The sequence below is a fragment of the Coloeus monedula genome (genome assembly GCF_965178545.1).
Source record: "Coloeus monedula genome assembly, chromosome: 3".
Classification (NCBI taxonomy): domain Eukaryota; kingdom Metazoa; phylum Chordata; class Aves; order Passeriformes; family Corvidae; genus Coloeus; species Coloeus monedula.
The window spans coordinates 15,671,162-15,692,453 of record NC_138783.1 but is presented as its reverse complement, the minus strand read 5'-3'; the positions used below and the strand labels follow the sequence as shown (position 1 = coordinate 15,692,453).

Genomic DNA, 21,292 nt, shown 5'->3' with positions numbered 1-21,292 from the left:
TGGTGTCATGGTTGTAGGTGTAGAAGTGTATTGCAGTATTAAAGCAGATAATATTTTGATCTCAGCAATTTAGAAATGGGTGATGTAAACCTAAATATGAATAACTGTTTCAACAGACTTTTAGTACTAGGCAGACTGCAGCAGGAAAGAATGATGATGTTTGCTAAAATGGTTGAGATTAACATAAAGGCATGCTATTAAATTTAGTTGTATGGAGATTCTGCCCTGTATATGGAGTTTTGCAGTAGCCTAGACATGGAGGAGAAGGTATTTAACCGTGATTAGCTGCTCTTTACCTTAGTCAAATATAACTGGCAAAGTTACAATTTTGACAGTCAGCTGTTACCATCATAATTTTTCTGAACTGGCAGCCACATGGTTTTACTGATGAACAGACACACCAGCTTTCCAGGTATGTGCACACAGTCATACCATGACATAAATATTTTACACAGCAGAAGAGGGAGAAGAGAGGGAAGATGAATATTGTGTTGTTACAAACGTGTGACGGTGACTCAGAGTACATACTTGTGATAACATTTGTCTTTTCCTATACTTCTAATGCTAGGTCTACCCTGAATTGCAAATCACCAACGTTGTTGAAGCCAACCAGCCAGTTACAATACAGAACTGGTGCAAGAGGGGATGGAAGCAATGCAATGGTCACCCGCATATTGTGGTTCCCTACAGATGTTTGGGTGAGTGACTCAGTTTTAGTCTGTTTTTTCCAGCTGTATTTTTTCATGAAAAAGGTAGAGAATCTACATAAATACCTTTTATACCTCAGTATTATTGTCTTTTCTGAAAGGAGTTTTGTCCAATTGTTCAGTCCTTTGAAGGTGCATTATCTAGAAAGAAAGTACTCCTGCTCTTCCCTAAATAAATTCTTCTTTTTCGCATTAATTTTTGAATATCTAGTACTTAGACTCTTACTGTGAAAGACAGTGGGAATCTGTTGAAACAAAACAAAAGATAGTTTATGAATTCCCCCATTTCATCCTGCAATTTTATTTTTGTAGCAGTTGCTTGCAGTTCTCTCCTGCATCCTTGGTGGCTTGAATCAATTAAAAGGGACCTTTGGGCCCTCATTTTTTTGTTAACCTTTACTTTTGTCTGCATTAGAAAATTGAATCATTAATTTGCTGTTTTCATTGACATTCTAGGTACAACATTTTCTTGATATTATTCCGTGAGTTACTTATGTTGTTTTACCACTGCTGTTTGAATTGTGATAAATGCTGGAGTTCAGAGTTGGAACTTGCTTTTCTAGTAAGCCAAGACAGCTAAAAGGCATGGAAACCAACTCAGATCGGTTATTCCATGAAACAAATAATGAAAGAAATTTTTAAAAACTATGCAATGTTTCTAGAATTTTTGTTCATTTGTGTAGAACAGGTAAAACACAGGGTGCAGTCTGCCCTTAGCAAAGCTGGGACTGAAGAACTAACAGAAATGCTACCAGTGTGGTCAAAGGTGCCAAAACAGCAGGTGTGTAAAATCTGTGCTAAGTATCAGAGAAATTTTTTTGTTTGGTAAAATTTCTAGATCTGATGTTTGTTTATATAGATATAAAATAGGTTTTTCTAAAGCTGCGGTATATCATTGTTGATGCTACTGAGGCTCTGCAGGACTAGTTTATTCTAGGCAAGAATCTTCAAGGAGAACCCAAATTAAAGACTTTTGGTAAGGAGAAGAACCTGCTTCTAGGAACTACGGATTCTTACTGTAGGAAGGAACCTGTTGGTTTTTGTGTTTTTCCAGCCTTCTACTTGAGTTGGTTGGTTCCACCACAAGCTTTAATGCTAAAAGGGACATGCTCTTTTACCCATTTGTTGCTGTGTTTTCTTTAGTTTTTCATAGTCAGGATAGAAACATCAGCTTGTAGTGTTAATATATGTGTAAAGCCAGATAAGCAACTTATTAGAGGTGAGGCGGTCTCACCTAGAATGCATCATGATATATTAGATCAGACTCTATGTGAGTGCACTTGCACTAATTGTGGATATGGCAGAAGTACATTAGACTAGTGGAACTATAAAAACTAATTTTTATTATTTATTTTATTGTCACTACAAGCAAAACTCTGAATTAAGAAAAGGGCACTCTTAGGCTTAGGACTCTCTATTCTTATGTAAATTTGGTCAGTGCCCTGGAGATCTTAAAACCTAATTTAAGCTAAAAGGCAATGTCATCACGAGAGCAAATGAATATAAATTGGCTCTGAATAAATTTAATCTGCAAATTATAAGGAAGTATATGCAAGCATAAGGAGCTCCAACAGTCTTCTGGTAAAGGAGTAAGAAATCTAATCATGTGGAAGGAAGTTCATAAATTCATGGACAGGACTATATGCAGTTCCTTGCAGGAGTGAGGAACTGAACTTGGATTTTTAAGGTGTCTTCCCTGAGTTGCAGTTTTGAAAGAAAAATCATTGCAAGTTGTATGGTTTCTATCTTAGGTAGCAAGGTAGGCTTTGGAGGCAAAAATTTTAAAGATGTTTAAGCACTTCAATCCCATTAGCCCTTAGCTCTTATTTTTTATTTTAAAATCCCCTCATATGCTATTTTTTGTCAGATTTCCTTGTAATTGAGGCTTATGTAGTTGTGTCTGACACATTGTTGTGTTTGTTATCTTTCTCATATGCTGACATTCATCTTTTGACCCTGATTAGAATGAACCTTAGATACTGATGCTCCCAAGGGCTTACTGGGGGATAGGTGGCCACATAATTACTTCCTCTAGAGGGGAAGTGGTGACAGTGGCCATAATATATAATTTCTCTGTCAAACAGCTCTCTGCTTGTTGTGTACTATGTCTGTCTTGGAATACTTATCCTTAATAACGTTTTTTTACGGAACTAAGGAGTCCGGAGAGCTTTTTTTTCTCCCCTTCTAGTACTTCTTCAGTGTTAAAAGGTTTTTTTTTTTGAAGTTGCCTATTGCCTGTCAGCTCTGTGTGTGCCTCAGCTGTTCTTAGTGTGGTAGCTGTTAGTGGACATGGCCGGAAGCTGGGCATTGCCAGTGCCCATTTGTCGCAGGTTGGGTTTGTAACCGGGCAGAAACACCAATTTAGTGTAGTGGTTTGGTCTAAAATACTCATTACTGTTTCTCTTCTGTGAGATAAGAATTAGGAGAAATGCAAAGCAGGCACCAAACTTGAAAGAATATAAAGAAGTTTATTAACAGACCTAAAAGAAGGGAAAAAAAATTATACCACCTTCAGAACTCTCCTCCTCCCCCCATCTTCCTCCCTTCTCCCACTGACAATGTAAAAAGACAACCCTTCAGATGTTCAGTCTGTTTACCACTTCCATAATAACCTTATTCAGTCCATTTAGAAAGAGAAGTCTCTTCTTGCTCATGCTATGAAAACATTATCACAACGAGCCAGCCGCCTACTTCCAAATATTGTTCAGTCCATTTAGGAAGAGGAGTCTCTGCTCGCGCTGTGAGTGCCTTCCCCCGACTTGCAGCTTTTCCCGCAACTGCTTTCGAAGGTCCACTCTTGAAGTTTTTTGGGGTACAGTTTTAAGGTTGAGCCGTTCAGAAACACAAACAGAGGCCCTTCTCCTTCCCTGGGAGCAAAGGGTTTTCATCATCTTCATCATTAGGACTATCTCCGGGAGCATTTCTAGTAACTGAGGTTTCTCCTTTCCCGTTTGGAGCAAAAGTCCTCATCTGGTCCATCTCTCCCTGTCCAAACTTCTCATGAAATTACAGCTGTGTCAGCATCTGCCTATCTCAGTGCAGGTGCTTTTGCTTACGAGTTGAACACTCCACCCCCCATATCTTCATGAAATTACAACGGGATACTCTGATATATCATAGCTTCACAACAGAATTTCAGCTTTAAGCATCTCCTCTCTCTCTTCCCTCAGGTTTTCAGCTCTTCACAGCACTAAAAGGGTTAATCTCACCTCGGCCTTGCAGCTCTACAGCTGGAATGTTGAATTTTTCTTATCGCAGTGGAGAGGGGGGAGAGCCGAGCCGCTCCGGCTGCCCATGGCAAGGCAGTGGGGGGGGTTCCACGGCTGGAACAGGTCCATCGGCTTCAGGATGGCCGTGGCCCGGCCTGGCCTGGCCCAAGCAGGGCCTGGCCAGGCCCGCTGGCCCCCACATGGGCCTGCAGCCACCTGTGCCAGCGCCGGAAACGAGAGAGAGCTTGGAGGGAGAGTTTGCCTATTCTTAAATGTGGATCACAGAGGTGTTCACAACTTTAAGTGGCTTAGAGAATTGTCCATATTCAAACTGGCCAGCTGATAGGTTCTATCAGTTCCCAGAGGAAACTGTAAGCACCCCTTAGCAAGGACATCCCTTCCGGGACTATGCTTGCTGACCTATGACACCATTCTTCTGTAATTTTAGTGCAAATAGACCCTTGCCCTTGACCACTGTTAAATCCATCTGGTAAGAATTAAGACACCAGCAGAAAGTTTGTCAGTGGGCAGCTGATTGCAGGGTTGAGTCTTAATTTTGCGTTGCTCTGAGGATCACTTGAAGTATCTTGAGTCATCTCAGTAATTTCTTCTATCTTGACATTTGTTTTTCACAGTTGAGAAACACTGAGTGACAGAAATCTGGCTGCTTTCAGGCCAGAGCATCTTCACAGTCTGTTTGCATCATAATCTTCAGCCAAGTGTTTCAAACGTGTAGAGCCTATTTCACTACAGCCTTTGCCTGCTCCAGGAGTTTTTTCTCTATGAGACTTGTGCAGGGCAGTAGTTACAGCAGTTATTTGTAGCAGTATACTTTAGTAACATCCATCAGATTTACTAAATTACACAACTTCATATTTTCTTAAGAGAATGCAACTAAAGCATAAAAACAGTAATTTAAACAAGGCAAAATGAAAGCCCCTCATTTGGGTCAGTCATGTGTCTTTGCATTGACCACAGAAATATTCCCTAAAAATGTTCTAATTTAATTTAAATCTTAGAGTTAAACTACGTTGTTTGAGTGGGGAGTGTGGTGCTTGACATAGAGCAACAAATGTGTTTGGGTGCACAGCAAAGATGAGGAGCTGTGAGATGTACTGGTGGAAGAGTGAAGATCTGCCGAACTCCCTTTTCCTGGTCTCAGGTGTATGTGCCGTCCTCACAGCTGCACCATTTGCTGTGGGGCACAGCTTGCAGGGCTACACCAGACAGTGCCAAGAAACCAATGATTCCTGCTTTACAGAAACTGTTTTTGGGAAAATACCATGGCCACCAACCTGGCCGTGTAAGTATTGGTGGGAGCTCTGCCGGTGGCAGCAGCAGGAGGGCAGGATTTCTGCCACTGTTGGGGCAGTGTGGGCAATGAGCAGTTCTAGTCTGCATTTTTTCCTCTCTTCACTGCTTGCCTGAGGAAAAGCAGCTGGTGAATTTATGCAGTCTGGGCAATGAAGTGGAGTAATTCACTCACTCCATGTTCCTTTCTGGTTGTGGGAGCAGACATCCTTGTTCCAGTGATGTGATTCTTTGTATACCTCAGATAAATGTATGGCTATGCTCTTCTGAATAGATGACATTATTTTCTGTTGGTGAAATACATATGTCAAACCCTGGATAGAGAGGAGAAGCTCAGTTATGTGCATGTTTGTGGATCATTATGTGGGCATGGCAGACAGAATATGGCAAGGTGTGGCAAATGGGGAATTACAGATTAACTGTGCTGTGTGAAGTGCATGTTCAGGAGTGGCTCTGCCTCATTATACTGTTAACTAAGCACTGCATTCACAATGTTGGAAGGATCCAGGTGTGTTGGAATCTCATTATGTACATAGCCTCTGTCAATCAAAATGTGATTATTTGCAGTCATTTGTCCATAAACAAGTGGATTAGGTTATATGAAAAGTATATTTTGCTGTGTAGTTATGTAGTAAAAAACTGGCTTCTGTTTCTGGTTTTAACAAAAACATCTTTAAGAATATTTATTAACTTGTCATGCTTTATTACTCTAGCAGTTTGTGAAGTTATCCACTTGTTGATGTGTCTGGGTTTCAAAGACAGGTGTCTGCTAAGGAAGGTGGGAACCTCCCTTGGAATAGAAAATATGACCCCCTTCCCTCCAAATTATTATAACTTCGAAATTACAGGGCTTTCAGGCAAAGATATGGGAAAAGGAATAACAGTTCTTTACAAGTATGTATATGGATAACAAGGCAAACAAACAACAACAACGGCAGCAACAACAAACAAAAACTAGATACCCAACCACAGCCTCTCTTGGCTGTTGGGCCCTTTCCCCTTTGGTGCAGTTCCGATCACAGCCGGCAGGGGGCGCTGTTGGCTCCTGGCTGGGCAGAGTGGGTGCGATGCTTCCCCCGCACCTGCAGGGGGCGCTGTGGCGCAAGATCAGCAGTCCATCCATGTGGTAATGGCGACTCAACCAGCGAGGGAGATGGAAAAGGGGCTTCCTGTGCAAACCTACAGGGGCAGCTGATCCTGGTGCCCCTCCGGATGGTGAAATGGGGTGTAGCAGGAACCTTGGAGCGGTAGCTGGAACAGCGGGGGGGCACACCCCGGGTGACAAACAAAATGTAGCAGAAACTCTGCAGACCTAGCAGGAGCCATGGGGTGTCCTGGTGGGCACTGGGTGCTAGATTAGTGTAGCAAAAAAGCCCAAGGCAGCAGCAGAAAACGGTGGGGCAACTCAACTCTTCCCCTCTGATCCCAAGAGCAAGAGAGAGCGAGGAGCTGAGCTCAGCTCGTGACCCCCCCAGCCAAAATCTTGTGGTATCTCTGCCCTTCTCAAGAGAACAACTCCCCCCTCCTCCCCTGCCAGCTAAGAGAGTGGCCAGCTGCACTCTTCCGCCTCCTCCCCTTCCCAGCCACATTATTTGTCTCTTAAGTACCGGTTGTTATAGTCTCTTAGGCAATAAATGGGACAAAATTCCCTGAGAGAAAGAAAAAAAAATGAAAGATCCTAACTTCCAATATGATGTCTGAAGAAAAGACACACTCAAGTTTTGATATGCATGCCTAGCCAATTATATCAAAGAAAACACCAAGATTATGCCTTGGTTATTTAAATAGAGGTACATGTAACTGGCAGTTCTACTAGTAGTTCTTCTAAAATTACTTACCGTTTTAATGGATTTTTTTCTCACAAGAATGTGAAATGCCTGTATATTTCTGCTTCATGGCAAAACTTGCTGGTTTTACCTCCTCTAAACTCACATTGCAGTGGTGGAGCTTCTCTTCTGGGTAATTGGAAACACTTTCCCCTGACTTTTCCATGCAGTGCCTAATTAACAGAATGACATTAAATAATTGTCCTGGAGTTTTCCTGTCCCTGTTAGTTTAGCTTTTTGGCTCCAGCTTGCCTCAGTCTCCACTCAGCCGTGTGAGTGATGCAGACAAGCCTCACACCACAGTGTTCCAAAAATAAAAAAAGTCTCTTAGTTTCAGCCTACATAACTACAATATGTCTAGTTTTTCTGACAACACTTGCTGACAGGAAGGAGAGGATCTCCAGAAATACCGACAATCTGAATTGCTTAGTGGGGAGGCCACAGATAGAGAAATCCTAGGTGTAATGAAAGTTGTAAATATTTCATGTGTCTTTGCTGTCTCACAGACAGAATTCCTATCTATTAGTAGTATATTTGGTAGAGTGCTGGCAGTGGATGAGAAAACCAGGCCCTTTTTTTGGTGAAACTGCAAGCTCTGCAGGGATAATGAGGTGTCCTAGCACACTGGTTTCCTCCCACTGCAGCAAGGCCTTCCAGATGCCCCCTAGCCAGCTCCCTGCCCAGGTCCAGCCCTGCTGGCCGTATGTCAACAGCTCTTCAGTGCTGTGCTGGCAGTCAGAGCTTTCTCTGGGTCCTGCATCCTCATGGCTGAGCTTGTTGCCTCAAGCTTTTCAGGCCTCAGTACCTAATGTGTGGTCTTAAATGTGCTTCTCTGCAGTGGTGCAATTAAGAGCATGCCGTGATATGCATCAGTGAATAGAAATGGTTTGCCATAATACCTGAAGTCTTCTGGCCTGGATTTTATGTTCAGCTTTGGTAATAGAGAAAAAAGTGGCTGTTAAGTATTAGTTGAGTTACTGATCATTTGTATACACATTAACGAATGTATTGGTTTATTAAAATTCTAAGAAGCTCTATTGCCTCATGGTTTATAACTGTGTCTTTTCAAATATTTTCGTCTCAAAGCAGGACTGTATAAACCATTTAAAATGGCCTTTGGCATGTTTCAGGGAACAAAATCCCATCAGCTGGACAAAGAGGTAGAGAGTGGGCAGAGAAATCCTGAATGAGATCACCCACCAGCAGCACAAAAACTTCCTCAGGCAGTCACAACTCTGTTTCTGAAGGCTTCCACCTTTTCACTTGAGCCAAACATCGGTTCAACTGGTGGGTTATCCACATCCTAGCTGAAGTTGTAGAAACCCTGAAGTGCAGAGATAAAGCAAAATTAACATTCTGCTAATGACTAGCATGTATCTTCATGTGTGACTAAGAGCAAATGTAAAACATCTAATTATTGTTATTAAGACGAGAAGAAGAAAGAATTCTGAACTTGTATATTTCTGTGCATTCTTGGGATGTACATATGTTTTACTTGTTTGGTGGTTGTAGTAAGGTTTTAATAAGAACAGGTCACAACACAAAAACTTTTTGAGATCTTGAACATCACAGCTCTGCAGATCTACTCCTAAAGCAGTAAAATAATTTCTTATAGGTAAGCATTGGAAACGATATGTTTGTCTCTTTACAATGGACAAAGGAAACCACAAGTAGTGCACACACTTCAGGAACAGCTCACAGGGAGTGGTCACTAGTATACAAGTCTTCTTCATAGCTATCTGCTAAAGACAGCAATATACATTGTATTAAATGTTTTTATGTTAAGGAGCTTAAGAAGAAAAATCAGTTTTCCTGCTTGAATGACCAAAGCTAGCTGGACTAAGTTTTTGGTCACTTGTAACTCTGCCCAGGCTGAGCTATTAGGGATTAAAAGCATGTGTTCCTGCTTTTTCTGCAATGCTTTCTATAAAAAGAGTTAACCTCAAAAAGTAGTGCTAAAAGACTATTAGTAAGGTTAAAAAGAGCTCAAAAATTGAAAAAGGTGCTTCTCTGATCATAGTTTTACCCCTCCTGTGCAGAGGGTTCCAGGGAGGCTATGATTGTGGGGCTGCTCTGTCTGCCTGCCTTGTTCTATTGTGGGTGCTTAAATGAGCTATTCTGTTTCCTGGTCCAGCCTCTCCCACACCCAAGTTACTGTTCACCACTCCGTAGAACAAAGAAGACAAAACAAATTTTCCTCTCAGAAGTTTCTCTACTCTTACCCAAACACTTTGGAGATCATAGGTTTCTTTTCATAAGGGCCTTAAGGGAGAGGGGTGTCTTGTAGTTGAAAGCTGGAGAGAAGCTTCAAACCCTAAGTATCTATTGGTAGTTGGGCTTCAAATTGGAAAACGCTTGAAACAGTCTTGATGTGTATCTATTTTCCCAAGAAGTCTTTATGATGCATAGCTGCACCTTTGGTTTTGATAGATGGGTATATTCACACACACACAACCTATGAGTAATGCATGAACCTGCTGCATAAGTTTCATGTCTTGTTCATTGTACGCATCTAGTTTTTGGAACAGACGGACCAAGAAGTTTTCATCTGAATATTTTTGTAGTGCCACAGGGCTGATTCATCCTCTTTTTTTTTGGTGTTTTCCTTCAACCTAAAGAACTTAATTTTGCAGTTGGAGAATCCCGCTAATTAAAGTGTGTTGTTTGTTTTAACATCTTAGGAAGGAAAGACACGGAGAGGAACAGAAAGGAAGCATCCATCTTACCATGTGGTCATGAAATTGATCTGCATAGGTAGCATTTTTCAAAAAATTTCTCACCTAACTGAAAGTAGCTGTAAATTCTCATGCTAAATACATTCTTGGAGTAGAACTGAATGTTGCCAGCAGATTTGATGCAGTTAACTGCAGAGGGAGAGTCAGTGACGGGACTCACTGGGTATTTCTAAAACGTGCTAGGGAATACTCCAGAAATACAGTTCAGTAAGTCTGTCTGGGAGATGGGATGCTTTTTTTGAAGGGCTGAACATCCCGGAATACTGGACTTGTCAGTGAGGATGATAGTGAGCAAGATGATTTTTTTTTAAAGAGTAGGTAGACAAATGGATAGTGTGCCTCCTTTGATTTTTCAAAAGATATTTACCAAGGTCCACTACCAAAAGCTATTAAAGAATTTCATCTACCATGGGATAGAAGAGAAAACTCTTATGTAGCTAAATAAAGATAAGAAAAGGCAGGAATTAATGGTCCATCCTCAAACTACAGAAAGCTTACCAGCAAAATCTCAAGGGATCAGTTCCTGTGCCAGTGATGTTCAAAGAATGTGTGATTTGTAAAAGAGGGTTAATTGTGAGGTGACCCATTTGATGAAGAGACTAAGTTATTCAAGGTAGAGTTAATAAAGGCAAATTATGAGGAATTTCAGTGGGATCTTTGATACTGAGTGACTGGATGTAAAATGGAAGCAAAAATTAATGTAGTAAAGTCAGTGTTCATGGGAGAAGCCCAAAATGTAGTAATCTTATCTTAGTGTATATGGTGAGGCTGTGAGTAGCTTCAGACTTCTCAGGATTGAGACCTTGGGGATTAATAGTTCAGTGAAAATATATGTTCATTAGTGCCAAAATCCAACAGTCTTAGGGATTATTAGGAAAGGAATGGGGAAGAAGACAGAACATAACTGCACCACTGTGTCAGCTATGGACTTTCTTGTATTTGTGAGCACTGTGTGCAGTTCTGGTTTTCCTAAGAAGTGCAGAGTGGAAACTGAAGAGTTAAGAGTGATGGGGAGTGCTTGAAGTATGACATGGCTCCCATAAAAGAAATGATATGGATCTTTCCAGCACAGAAAGGAAAACAACTGAAGGATCTGACAGCACTTTGCGAAGTCATGAGTAGCTTGGAGAGAATGGATGAGGAATGGTCAATTACCCTGTATTTCATGAGGAGACCTCAGATTATCAATAAAACTTGCTGGCTTTAGGTTTCAAGCAAACAGAAGTAATTGAGTAGTTAAAAATTTTGTTGCACAATGTGTATGTGAGCTCCTCATCCATCTCCCACAGTGTCTTTTGGATGCTGAGAGGCTACAAAGTTTCAAAACGCAACAGTTCACTACAAGATAACTCATCAGGTGTTAGGGACCCTAGTCTTGTGTCTGTTGAAGTTGTGGTGAAAGAGTCTTGGGGAAGTAGTGCTGCATGCTCTTCCGCGTACACCTTTATGCCCTTTTGTGATGCAGTGTTGATCTGCTTTTGACCACTTGAGCTAAAATGTTTTGTGGACTGAGATTGACATTGTCATGCTTATGTGGTTTCCTCTGCCATATCAAAGAGTGCTTGCCGTCAGACTAGTTACTCTTTCTAACCTGCTTCTCTCCTGCCCTTCTGTATCTCTGAGGGTGCTGCCCCTCTCTGGCTCTTCTTACAGAGCCCCTTGCTCCAGATTTTCCAGCCTTGCTCTCTTCTTTGCTTCACTAGATGCTACTGTCTTGTCCATCACCGTTCCACTAAAGTCTCGCAGGCAGTGATGCTTCTTCACCTCTCCTTTCCTTCTGAGTAATCCTCTTCCTATCTTGACATCTGCCTTTTCCTCTCAGCACGTTCTCTTCTTCCTGTCAGCATCTGCTACCCAAGCCAGTTTTGTTTCTGTCTGCTTCCCAGCCCTTCATCAGCTCTGCCATGCATCTATTGTCATCTCATTTCACACCTCACTTGAGCAATCAGATAAGGACTCTGTGGTCCTTCCTGGAAGTGATAAAATTGATCTGTTCCAGCAAGATGGCAAAGGAGCCCTGTTCTAGTTTCAGCTGGGACAGAATTAGCTAGCACAATATGTGTTTGGGATTTAGGGTGAGAATAATGGTAACACACTGATGGTTTAATTGTTCCTGAGCAGTACTTGCAGTCAGTCAAGGAGTTTCGGCTTCTCACCCCACCAGTGAGGAACTGGGAAGAAGCAGTAAGGACAGCTGACCCTAGTGACCAAAGGGATATTCCATGCCATATCATGGCATACTCAATATATAAACCAGGAGGAAAGCTGGCCACAGACTCTGCTTGGGAGCTGCCTGGGCATCGGTCAATGGGTGGTCAGTGCAAGCTTGTTTTGTAGTACAATATAATACTACTAATAATTTTTTATTCTTAATAGTAGTAGTAGTATTTCTCCTCACTTTCATTTCTGTCCTGTTAGGCTGTCTTTATCTCTGTCTTACTTTTTTTTCCCCAATTCTCTCTTGACACAGTGCAAGTGGGGGTGATGGAAAGAGTGCTGCGTGTGTCCCAAAAGCATGCCTCGGAGCAGCTTGGGGGGTGCCATACAAACACACTAGGACACATTCTGACACACTGGAGTTGGTGAATACACCAGTGAGTGTATTCACCAGTGATGAGTGCAGCCACTCACACACAAAGCTGGATAGCTTCTGCAGCGTCGCCGGAGGCAAAGAGGTGGGAGGGGTCCTTTGTATGGAGTTCCAAGGGGTTTATTTAGGTCCACCCTCAGAAGGATCCAGGGACAAAGAACCAAGAACATGGAGGGGTCCAGGGTTTTATCCAGGGTGGCACCAGGGGCTGGCAGAACATCAGGGACCAATCATCTGGGGGCTGAGGGGTGGAGGGGACATGGGGTGACAGGACAGTGACCAGTGGGGAAGGCGAGGGGTGGAACAAGGGGACCAGGAACCAGTGGGTGTTGCAGCGGGGATTACTGCAACAAGCATATTTCAAACCAGGAGTCTCATGGAAACGAAGTATATATGGACAGATTCGTGGTAGATGTTTCAGAGATGTTTATTTCTCCAGCCACATGGCCAGGGCTCAGCTCAGGAACTCCCCAGTCACGGGATCCAAGGGTCCTTGGCCACACCGGGGAACCCAAACCAACCAATGGGGAATGAGACTGACCAGGGGCAGGTAAACCCCGTGTCTCCCCCCTAGGGCCCCTCTCCCAGGGCTCCATGGCAGGGGGAGGGACCCCAACAAGTGGGGTATTAAGGAAAGGAGAACTTGTAACGCTCGGGAGCAGCGAGGAGTCCCCAGGCAGTTGCAGAGGAGGACTTCTATTTACAAGAAACCCAGCCTTTTTATGCCGTTAGTTGGTTGTTAGTTTACATAGTTTTAAGGCACAACAAACCAAATTCAACCAACCACCATACACCACGGTGCGGGCACAAGGCATTCACACAGCAAGCCTCTCTTCCTCTATTCTAGCTGAGTCATTCTCCCACAGTCTCTTCTACTTAGGCTATGTAACAGGCTGGAGTTGTGATTTTACCAGGCCTTCCCTTTGCAAAGCTTTACCTATCGGTCACAAGAACTATCTAGAACATGGACTTAAAAGGGGTAAAGTTGGAGTGGTCTTAGACCTCTGAGCCTGCCACCAGCAGACCTCCACTGTTTTGGGGTTCTGTAGCTCCTTGGTCACTCCCGCGGTGGCCTCAATCACTGCAACACTCTCCCCCGTTCCACGGGGAGGGGTACAGTACAGGGAATGGTGAGCAAACAGTAATACGGTGTTTAGCTGCCTGCCAGCTTAAACCACAACAAGAATTTAAGATGAAGGAAAAATACCCTTCTGTCACAGCAAAAAACCGCTCTGGGTTCTGAGCGTTAAGGTGTTTGTGTGTGTGTGTCAGCACTTCATCAAATGTAAAGAAAGCTGTAATTACTCAAATTAGTTTCTATTTTATTTTTCAACAAACTACAGTAAAATTTAGTTTATTAAAGTGTTCTAAATAGACTGTTATAAACAAAGACTGAATGTTGTCTGTGATGTTGCTTTATTTGTGTTGAAGGAAGATTCTGATGCTCTGTTTGTCAGATGACCTGACTGCTTAGAGATACTCTACTTAAAGCTTAGATAAGATGATGTTGTGTTGTATAACAAACATGGTCATTCGTTTCCCCTTTGGTGGCTTCTGATGAATGTTTTAAGTGGTCTTTAATTTTCCCTTTTCAGTGAAAAATGTGATTCCATGTTTCCTTATAGTTGCATTTAATTATTTTTTAAAACAAACCTCAAACAAAATCCTCACCTTAAGATGTTTTTTCTTCTCCATGATTTCTATCCCATTTGTGGCTTTTAACATTGGTTGAAGATTTCCTTAGTCTTTATTTCAAGTCCATTATCTTGTAGGCAGGATGGAAGAGCACTATGGATTTCTTTTTTAAGTGGCATTGTGGTTCTTCCTGAGCATTAAGTCCAACATTAAAACTGAGCAAATCAGGGAAACTTGGAATAATAATGCTTCAAAGCTCTGAAATCCAAAGGAGAAAAAAGCCACAGTGATGGGCACTGTGGAAAGGAGAATCTTGGTTATAAGTAATGGTATTGAAATATGCTATTTCCAAAGTCTTGAAAATGCAGTGGAACAGTGGATTGGGCCTGTGACGTTTTTAAAATAACCATTCCTTGTCTGAGCCTGCACTGTCCTCTGTCCCACATACATGGGCAATCACGAGCAAGGCAGTGTTCTCACTGAACTGTTGCTTTGTGCAGAAGCAGATAGGTGAATTCAATGGGAACACTGAGCACAGTTCATTGTTTTTATCACTGTGTATGTCTGGTAGTGCTTCTAGAGTCCCCTTGGGTCTGAGAATAGCTGAACCACCTCTCACTGCATGAAACACAAATTGGCAACACTTCCAGGGTATCCACAGCTGCTGGACGAACACTGTTATTGTGCACTTGAGTTGGGTATTATGTGTTGGGTTTTTTATGGTTTTCAACAGTACTTTAAATTAATATTACCCATGTAATTTAGAGGTGACATTACATTTAAGTTCAATCACTTTGAATTTCTTAAGTGGTTTCTAGATCTTGTATTTTTTTTATGACACAATACTTTCATCAAAACATCAGAAGTACTTTTCAGGAAATATGTGCTTTTAAGGAGCACAGTAAAATGGTTAGTAATTTGTTAACCATATAAAAAAATTAAAAATACAAATATAATATTTAAATATAAAATATAAAAATAATTTTAAAAATAATGTACTATAACCAGCAGTATACGTAGTAGGTTTTTTGTTGTCACAGTGTTGGTATGACATAATGTCCGTATTTGTCTGGTTAATTTAGGCAGACAAAACTGTGTGTTTAATGATTTTTAAAGAGGCTTTCTGTGAAAGGTATTTTGTCTTTCATTGGGAGACTTTAGACTTTTGTTTATAAATATGCTATTACATTCTTATTTTTAGGGGATAGCCTGGGTTTTGAGGAAGATTTGTGTCAGAGAGCTCATGTGTAACCTTGATTTTCAGCAAGTGTAGGAAAGAGCTTGGTTGTTTGTTTGTTTGGTTTTTTTTTCAGTCAAGGATTTCTCATTTAGGGCACATTGCCCTTCAGGCAAAGATAAAGCTGGTACTTGGGATGTGACAGTGCAGTGCCTCAATGTTTATCTGCTCTCAAAGGATAAATTGTCCATACTGGCAAGGGGAGGCATGGCAGCATTACGGGGCTGTGCTCCAAGTACTTGAAGTCACTTAGTTCTGGCACGTTCATTCATCAGACTTTGTCACTGACAACATCAGGATGAAGAAGAGGAATGACCTCACACTGGGCAGACGCAGACTCAGCAGTGTACCTGTGAAATGACAAGCTGGGATTCAAGGGCTGCAGGGCTGTGATGGGATGACACCAGCTGCCTTCCCTCTGGATAGATTGTGGTGCTCAGTGTGTCTGTGGGGAAAGAATTCTTCATGCTTGTGTAAACATCCAAAATCTTTGCAAGTTGAACATGCTGGTATTTGAAGGTCAAGCATGCTTCAACACCTCCAGTCTCCTTTACCCACAAACACAGGCATCTTTTTTGTCATGCAATCAGAAATTCCCTTTAGGTTCCTTTCTTGTCGCAATGACTGCTACTGACCACTGTCCAGGCTAGCGGTATGCAGCAGGAGTGGGGAGCAGCTGCAGGCTCTTGGCTTTGAAGCTGCTCCTCTGGAGTTCAGGTCTACCCAGGGGAGCTGAAGCTCCAGGCACAATAGCTGTCAGCAGTCCGGACGAGGGAGAGGATAAAAAGTAGCAAGGAGGCTTGCCACAGGAGACAATCCAACTTTATTGAATGGTCTTGTCAGAGAACAAGCCTCGAGCAGCTCCAGTAAACATAAAGGGAGGTGTTACAACGGGGATGGCTTAACAGGGAACCAATAGAAGTCTCTAGGGGAGGGATATGTACACGGATAGACATTCACATAAACCAGTGGTAATCGAGGGGTAGAGGGAAAGGGATCACATGCTCCAATGGGACGTCGAGGTTTAGGGGATTTGCAGGAGGGGAGGTATCCAAAGGGGCAGGATCTCGGGGGATTGACGGGGACCATATTAGGGTAATCAGGGTGGGCTTTGGTGACAGGCACAGAACTTTTGGGAAAGCCAGGCGGGGTTTGGGTGATTGATGGAGAAAGAGCTAGAACAAGGGGAGGAGAACAACCATGTAGGGAGCACCGGGGGAGCAGCTTGGGTCTGGGGCAAACCAACTGGGAGTAGGAGTGGGGAAGGTAGGGATGAACCATCGGGGTACAGAGAACATATAAAAATACGATAAAAAACCTCACATCACCGCATCTTCTCTTTTACATGAAAGCTTGCACTTGTGGTTGATGCTAAGAATGGCTGTATAGCAGGAGGCATTTTGTGTTGAAATGTGGGAGTTTAGTTTCTTGCAGAAAACTTCTGCAATGGAAAATATAAGTTGAGAATGGGTATGCAGAATTTGTAAGAGCTAAGCATCCATTAACCATCTAGGAACTTGGGTTTTGATGAATCCATGTAAATACTAGATTCTCTTTGCAACTGGAAAAGCAAGATATTTTAATATGTTTGTCATGGGATGAGTAGCGACAGGAACCTAAGAACTTTCTCATGCAGGTTTATTTGGCGGTTTGGGGTTTTTTTTGCAAACTTCCGTTCATTCCAAATTCTGTCACTTCATGCTTTTGATAACATTTTTTGGCTGTGACTTCTTCAGGGTTGTAATTGTTTGGGTTTCTTTATTGTTTGGGGTTTTTTAAGTTTACTTCTCTTGAAGCTCTTTAGAGCTGGCTGTGAGAATTGAGACAACTCTTAAAAAGATTAATTTATTGAAAACAGAAAAAATTGAAAAATTTCAGAAATCAGAAAAATAGAAAAATTTGGGATCCTATGGCTCGGTAGATGGTATGCCCCAGGAGCGCAGGGATTTGAGATCTTCTGGCTGAGACAGCACTAGACCTCAGGTAGAGAAAAAAAAACTTGCAGTGCTGGGTTGACTTAAAAAAATTACTAAAAGCCCCTTAAAAGGGGTAAGGCTTTTAACGCCCAGCACCGATGTCTCCCACAGCTAGTCCGGAGAGAGCAAGAGGGGAAGAGAGAAGAGAGCCCGCCTCTCGGCTTCGTCCTTTTTATAGTTTTTGCTCCGCCCCCAATCCGCCCACAGCCCGCCCACAGCCCGCCCCTTTGGTCCAAGGCGATTGGTGCTTTCCCTTTGATGGATCATCTCTGTCCACCAATGGCTCATCGTTGTCAAGGGGGGTGGTATCAGTTAGAGATAAGGGAATACAATACCTTCATTAAAATTCAGGTATTCAGGTTGCCATGGAACTTGCCTGCAGAATAATGGCTCTGTAGCTAAAAATAGCTGCTGGCTATTAAGACTGGGTGGGGGGTTTTGGCCTTGGAATCAAAATGCAAGTGAAACACCTACAAAAAGTATTAAAATACATCCAACACACCTCAAAACACTTGTAAAAGTATACAGTAAACACAGGAAAGGTAACTCTTATGGTGTACCAGTGGTTTGTAGCTTGAAAAGGGGCAAGTTTGTGATTTTTAACTGGGAAAATTTTAACTGGGAAGGGTGCAACTCTATTAATAAACTTTAAACAAATGGAAACACTGATAATGGAACTGGATTTTTGTACCTGGGCTGATGGGTTAATTGTAACATTCAATTTAAAAATAATTAACTCAAAATTAATTATTTAAAGCACTTAATATGCAAAGACCAAGCACAAATAGGGATTTCATGTATGACACTGGCCATGTGGTTTGTCAACAGCACTGAAAGCTGAGAGCCGAGTAGACTACAGCTATCAGCCCTCTATCCAGGTCTTCTGTCAAAACAAGTGGAGCAGTACTGTATATTTTTAAGGAACCATTTTGACTATGTGTGAGGTTTTTGTGCTTGGAAAGCTGTGTGAAGGTCAGGCAGGGGATAAGTGGTTGGGATGGGGGTGGGTGTTCTGAGAAGTCACCAGCTTGGCCCCAGGAAGCTGGGGAACTGCTGGTGGGTAGGTGTTCTGTCCCCTCCAGAGCGAGTTCTTTTTTCCCTCCTGCCACCACCATCTGCCTGCCAGTCTTTGCCTGTTAGCTCAGGAGGTGTCACAAGTTTCTGTAAGTTAACTCATCCCAATTGTTGCAGGAAGCTAAAGTAAGAACAATGGTGGTATCCAGGGGTGGGAATGCACTGACATTCACTTACCAAAGTGAGCATTTGATGGGAATGTTTGGGTGTTTTTGTTTAATCCTATGCTTGCATTTATTTGTTTATTCTCCATGAGAAGACTTGTATTGGTTTATTTGAAAGGGACTGTAATCTGCTCTTCTCCACTTCTGCCTTCATTGGGTTAAAAGTGAGGAAAAATGCCTGTGTAGGGGAGTCGCAAAATGATGGAAAGGAAGAATCTGTTTCTAAAGAGCAGTTGTCCATGGCCAGTTTGGTTTTAAACTTCTAGATTTTATCTATTTATACATAGATCATGCCAGCTCTGGAATTCCGGCTTGCCATTTCATGGGAATGCTGCTGGGTCTGAGACTGGACAATGTGAGGTCATACCTTAATGATACCCACAGCCTCCTTTTTAACAAAATAAACCCAATAGTGTTAATACTCTGTTAGCTTGAAGGATTGCTGTTTTACTGATTGCAGTATAGTCTTTCTTGATGAGTGTTTGCATCTCTATTAATGTATATATAAGCAGTTCTGCATTTTTTGGATTTAAACTTTATTCGGACATTTTGAAGTTTCTTACTGACCTTCAAGTTGAGAAGTAATATTAAGGTGTTTTAGTGTGCTCAGAATCACCTGGAAATTTTCTTAATGATCACTAAGGGAACTTAAAGGGGAATTTGTTCCAGTTAAATATGTCAAACTGAAGCTGATACAAAGTCCTTTAGTTTTAGTAGAACATACAGTGTGCTTCAAAAAAGGACAACTTTAGTAGTAATCTTTCTTCTTAACCTTCTGAATTTCTGTTGTTGTTTTCTAGTGAAAAATTCTTTTGTATGTACCTAAAAACCACTGAATTGATAGGTAAGAGTTGTATCTTAAGAGTTAGTTCTGTAGCCAAGCTTAACTTGTACTTAACTCAGCCATTGAAAATGCTTCCCAGTTGTTCAGTTTGAAATACTGAAAGACAGCAAAAAACTGTATTAGGGATAATGAATGAGAATCATGATTATTGGAAGTTATTTCCTTTATGCATTACAGTGTTTAATCTTTTATTTCCAGTGGCTTTGTCAGTGAGATCTTGATGTATAAAATATTTATATTTTTCTATTGGATCATTGCAACTAGAAAATTGAATCTTAACTACTTCATATCAAAGTTAATTTTGGTAACATAAAATATTGTTGGCTCTGTAGTAATATTAGCTTCTATTTCTTTTTCCAGAAGCTGCTCAGGTGAATACATAATCAGTGTCTTCTTCTTAGGAAGTCTGAGCCTCCATGCTTTGAAGGAGACTGGTTTTTATTTTAGTTTTAACTCTTCCTAATTGAGTTGGTCTTATATGTGATATGTTTTTATTCCTTTTCATTATAGTTTAACCTAGAGTGTGATTTCTGAATATCTGTTATTTTGCCAAGTCACTATCTTTTGCATGTGAATGTTCTTAATCTGTTAGACGATTACTAGCTATTCATGATGAGTTCCTTTGACTACAGTTGTCTGGATCCACCCGACAGAGATTACAGACCCTTTGTGAAAAGGACTATTTTATATGTTGATTAACACAGGAGCACCCTGCCCTATAATCACAGAATATCCTGAGTTGGAAGGGGCCCATCAGGATCATTGAGTTCAACTCCTGGCCCTGCACAAAACAACCCCAATAATCCCACCATGTGCCTGAGAGTATTGTCCAAACACTTGAGCTCTGTCAGCCTGGGTGCTATGACAATTCCCCTGGGGAGCCTATTCTAGTGCCCAACCCTCCTCTGGGTGAAAAACCTTTTCCCAATATCTAACCTAAACCTCCCCTGGCACAGCTTCCTATGACTGAAAAGGAAGCTTTTGAAATTTATTTTACAATTTATTGAAAATGCAAGCTCTCAGGCTCATCAATGATCCATGAAACATTTGGCTACCCAGAGTGTTTTTTTTCTAGTTCTCTTGGGTTTTATACTCTGAAGTAATGGGTTGACTTTGAATATAGAAAACATAGCATGTGTAAATCACAATGAATGTTGTATTGTTAGTGTAGAAAACGGAAGTAATAAATCTTTCATGTTTCTTTTCCTTCTAAATCTTCATGTTTCAAGTTTTGGCAAAAAAAAAAGAGTCAAACTTCATTCTAGTTACAGGGTGAACTTTCCCTGCACATGACCTTGTGCTCCATTCTGTAAATAAGAAACAATTTGTATGTCACTTTGTTCTCAGTTAGTCTGGGAAACAAGGATTTTAGAATGAATATCTAATTGAGTCTTAATCTAACGTTTTTCTGTAGCCTAGCCAGAGCCTTTTTACTGCTTCATTTGTTCTCCTTTATTAAGTAACAATGATACCCCAAGTTAATTTGACGTGTCATAAAGGAGTAATACTGAATTGTCATGCACCTTTCTTTTTTGTGAAATTCTCTGAAATGATAGGCAGCTGTAGGATTTTATGTCAATTTTCACATATGTAAGTGCCCTCAACTTACAAAATGTCTCTTATGTCAAGCTGTTTCAAGAGTAACTTATATTCTACTAAGAATGGAAGGCGTTACTCCATTTAATTTTGTGTGAGCAATTACTTGTGTTATGTTATTGTTATCTGGTCTGTTAAAACAGACCCAGTTTACAGTGGGCTTTTGCATGTTATCATCAGAGCTAAAGCTCTGAAGTTAAATGTTCTCTAACATAGCATGCACTATATTGTGGCCAGCTGCTTTAATTAAGGACGTTGGAGAACTGGGAGGATGCCTTTCAGATCCTCTCAAGTGCTTTGAGGTGCCACCTCCTCCTGTTTGTCCCTCTCCCTTCTTCAGCAATATGGCTTGTAAAGAAGGTGTCTGATACTGCTCATTGGCCAAAAA

At 41.5% G+C, this 21,292-nt stretch overlaps 1 protein-coding gene across 4 annotated transcripts in view; it reads left to right on the top strand.

The window, feature by feature from the left end:
• Positions 1 to 21,292, top strand: part of APP (amyloid beta precursor protein) — a 222,561-nt gene that overhangs the window by 75,565 nt on the left and 125,704 nt on the right. For all 4 annotated transcript variants that reach the window (XM_082279368.1, XM_082279367.1, XM_082279366.1 and 1 more), the window contains exon 3: positions 569 to 698. In XM_082279368.1, coding sequence (XP_082135494.1) covers positions 569 to 698 — 130 coding nt within the window. The remainder of the gene's footprint in view (positions 1 to 568; positions 699 to 21,292) is intronic.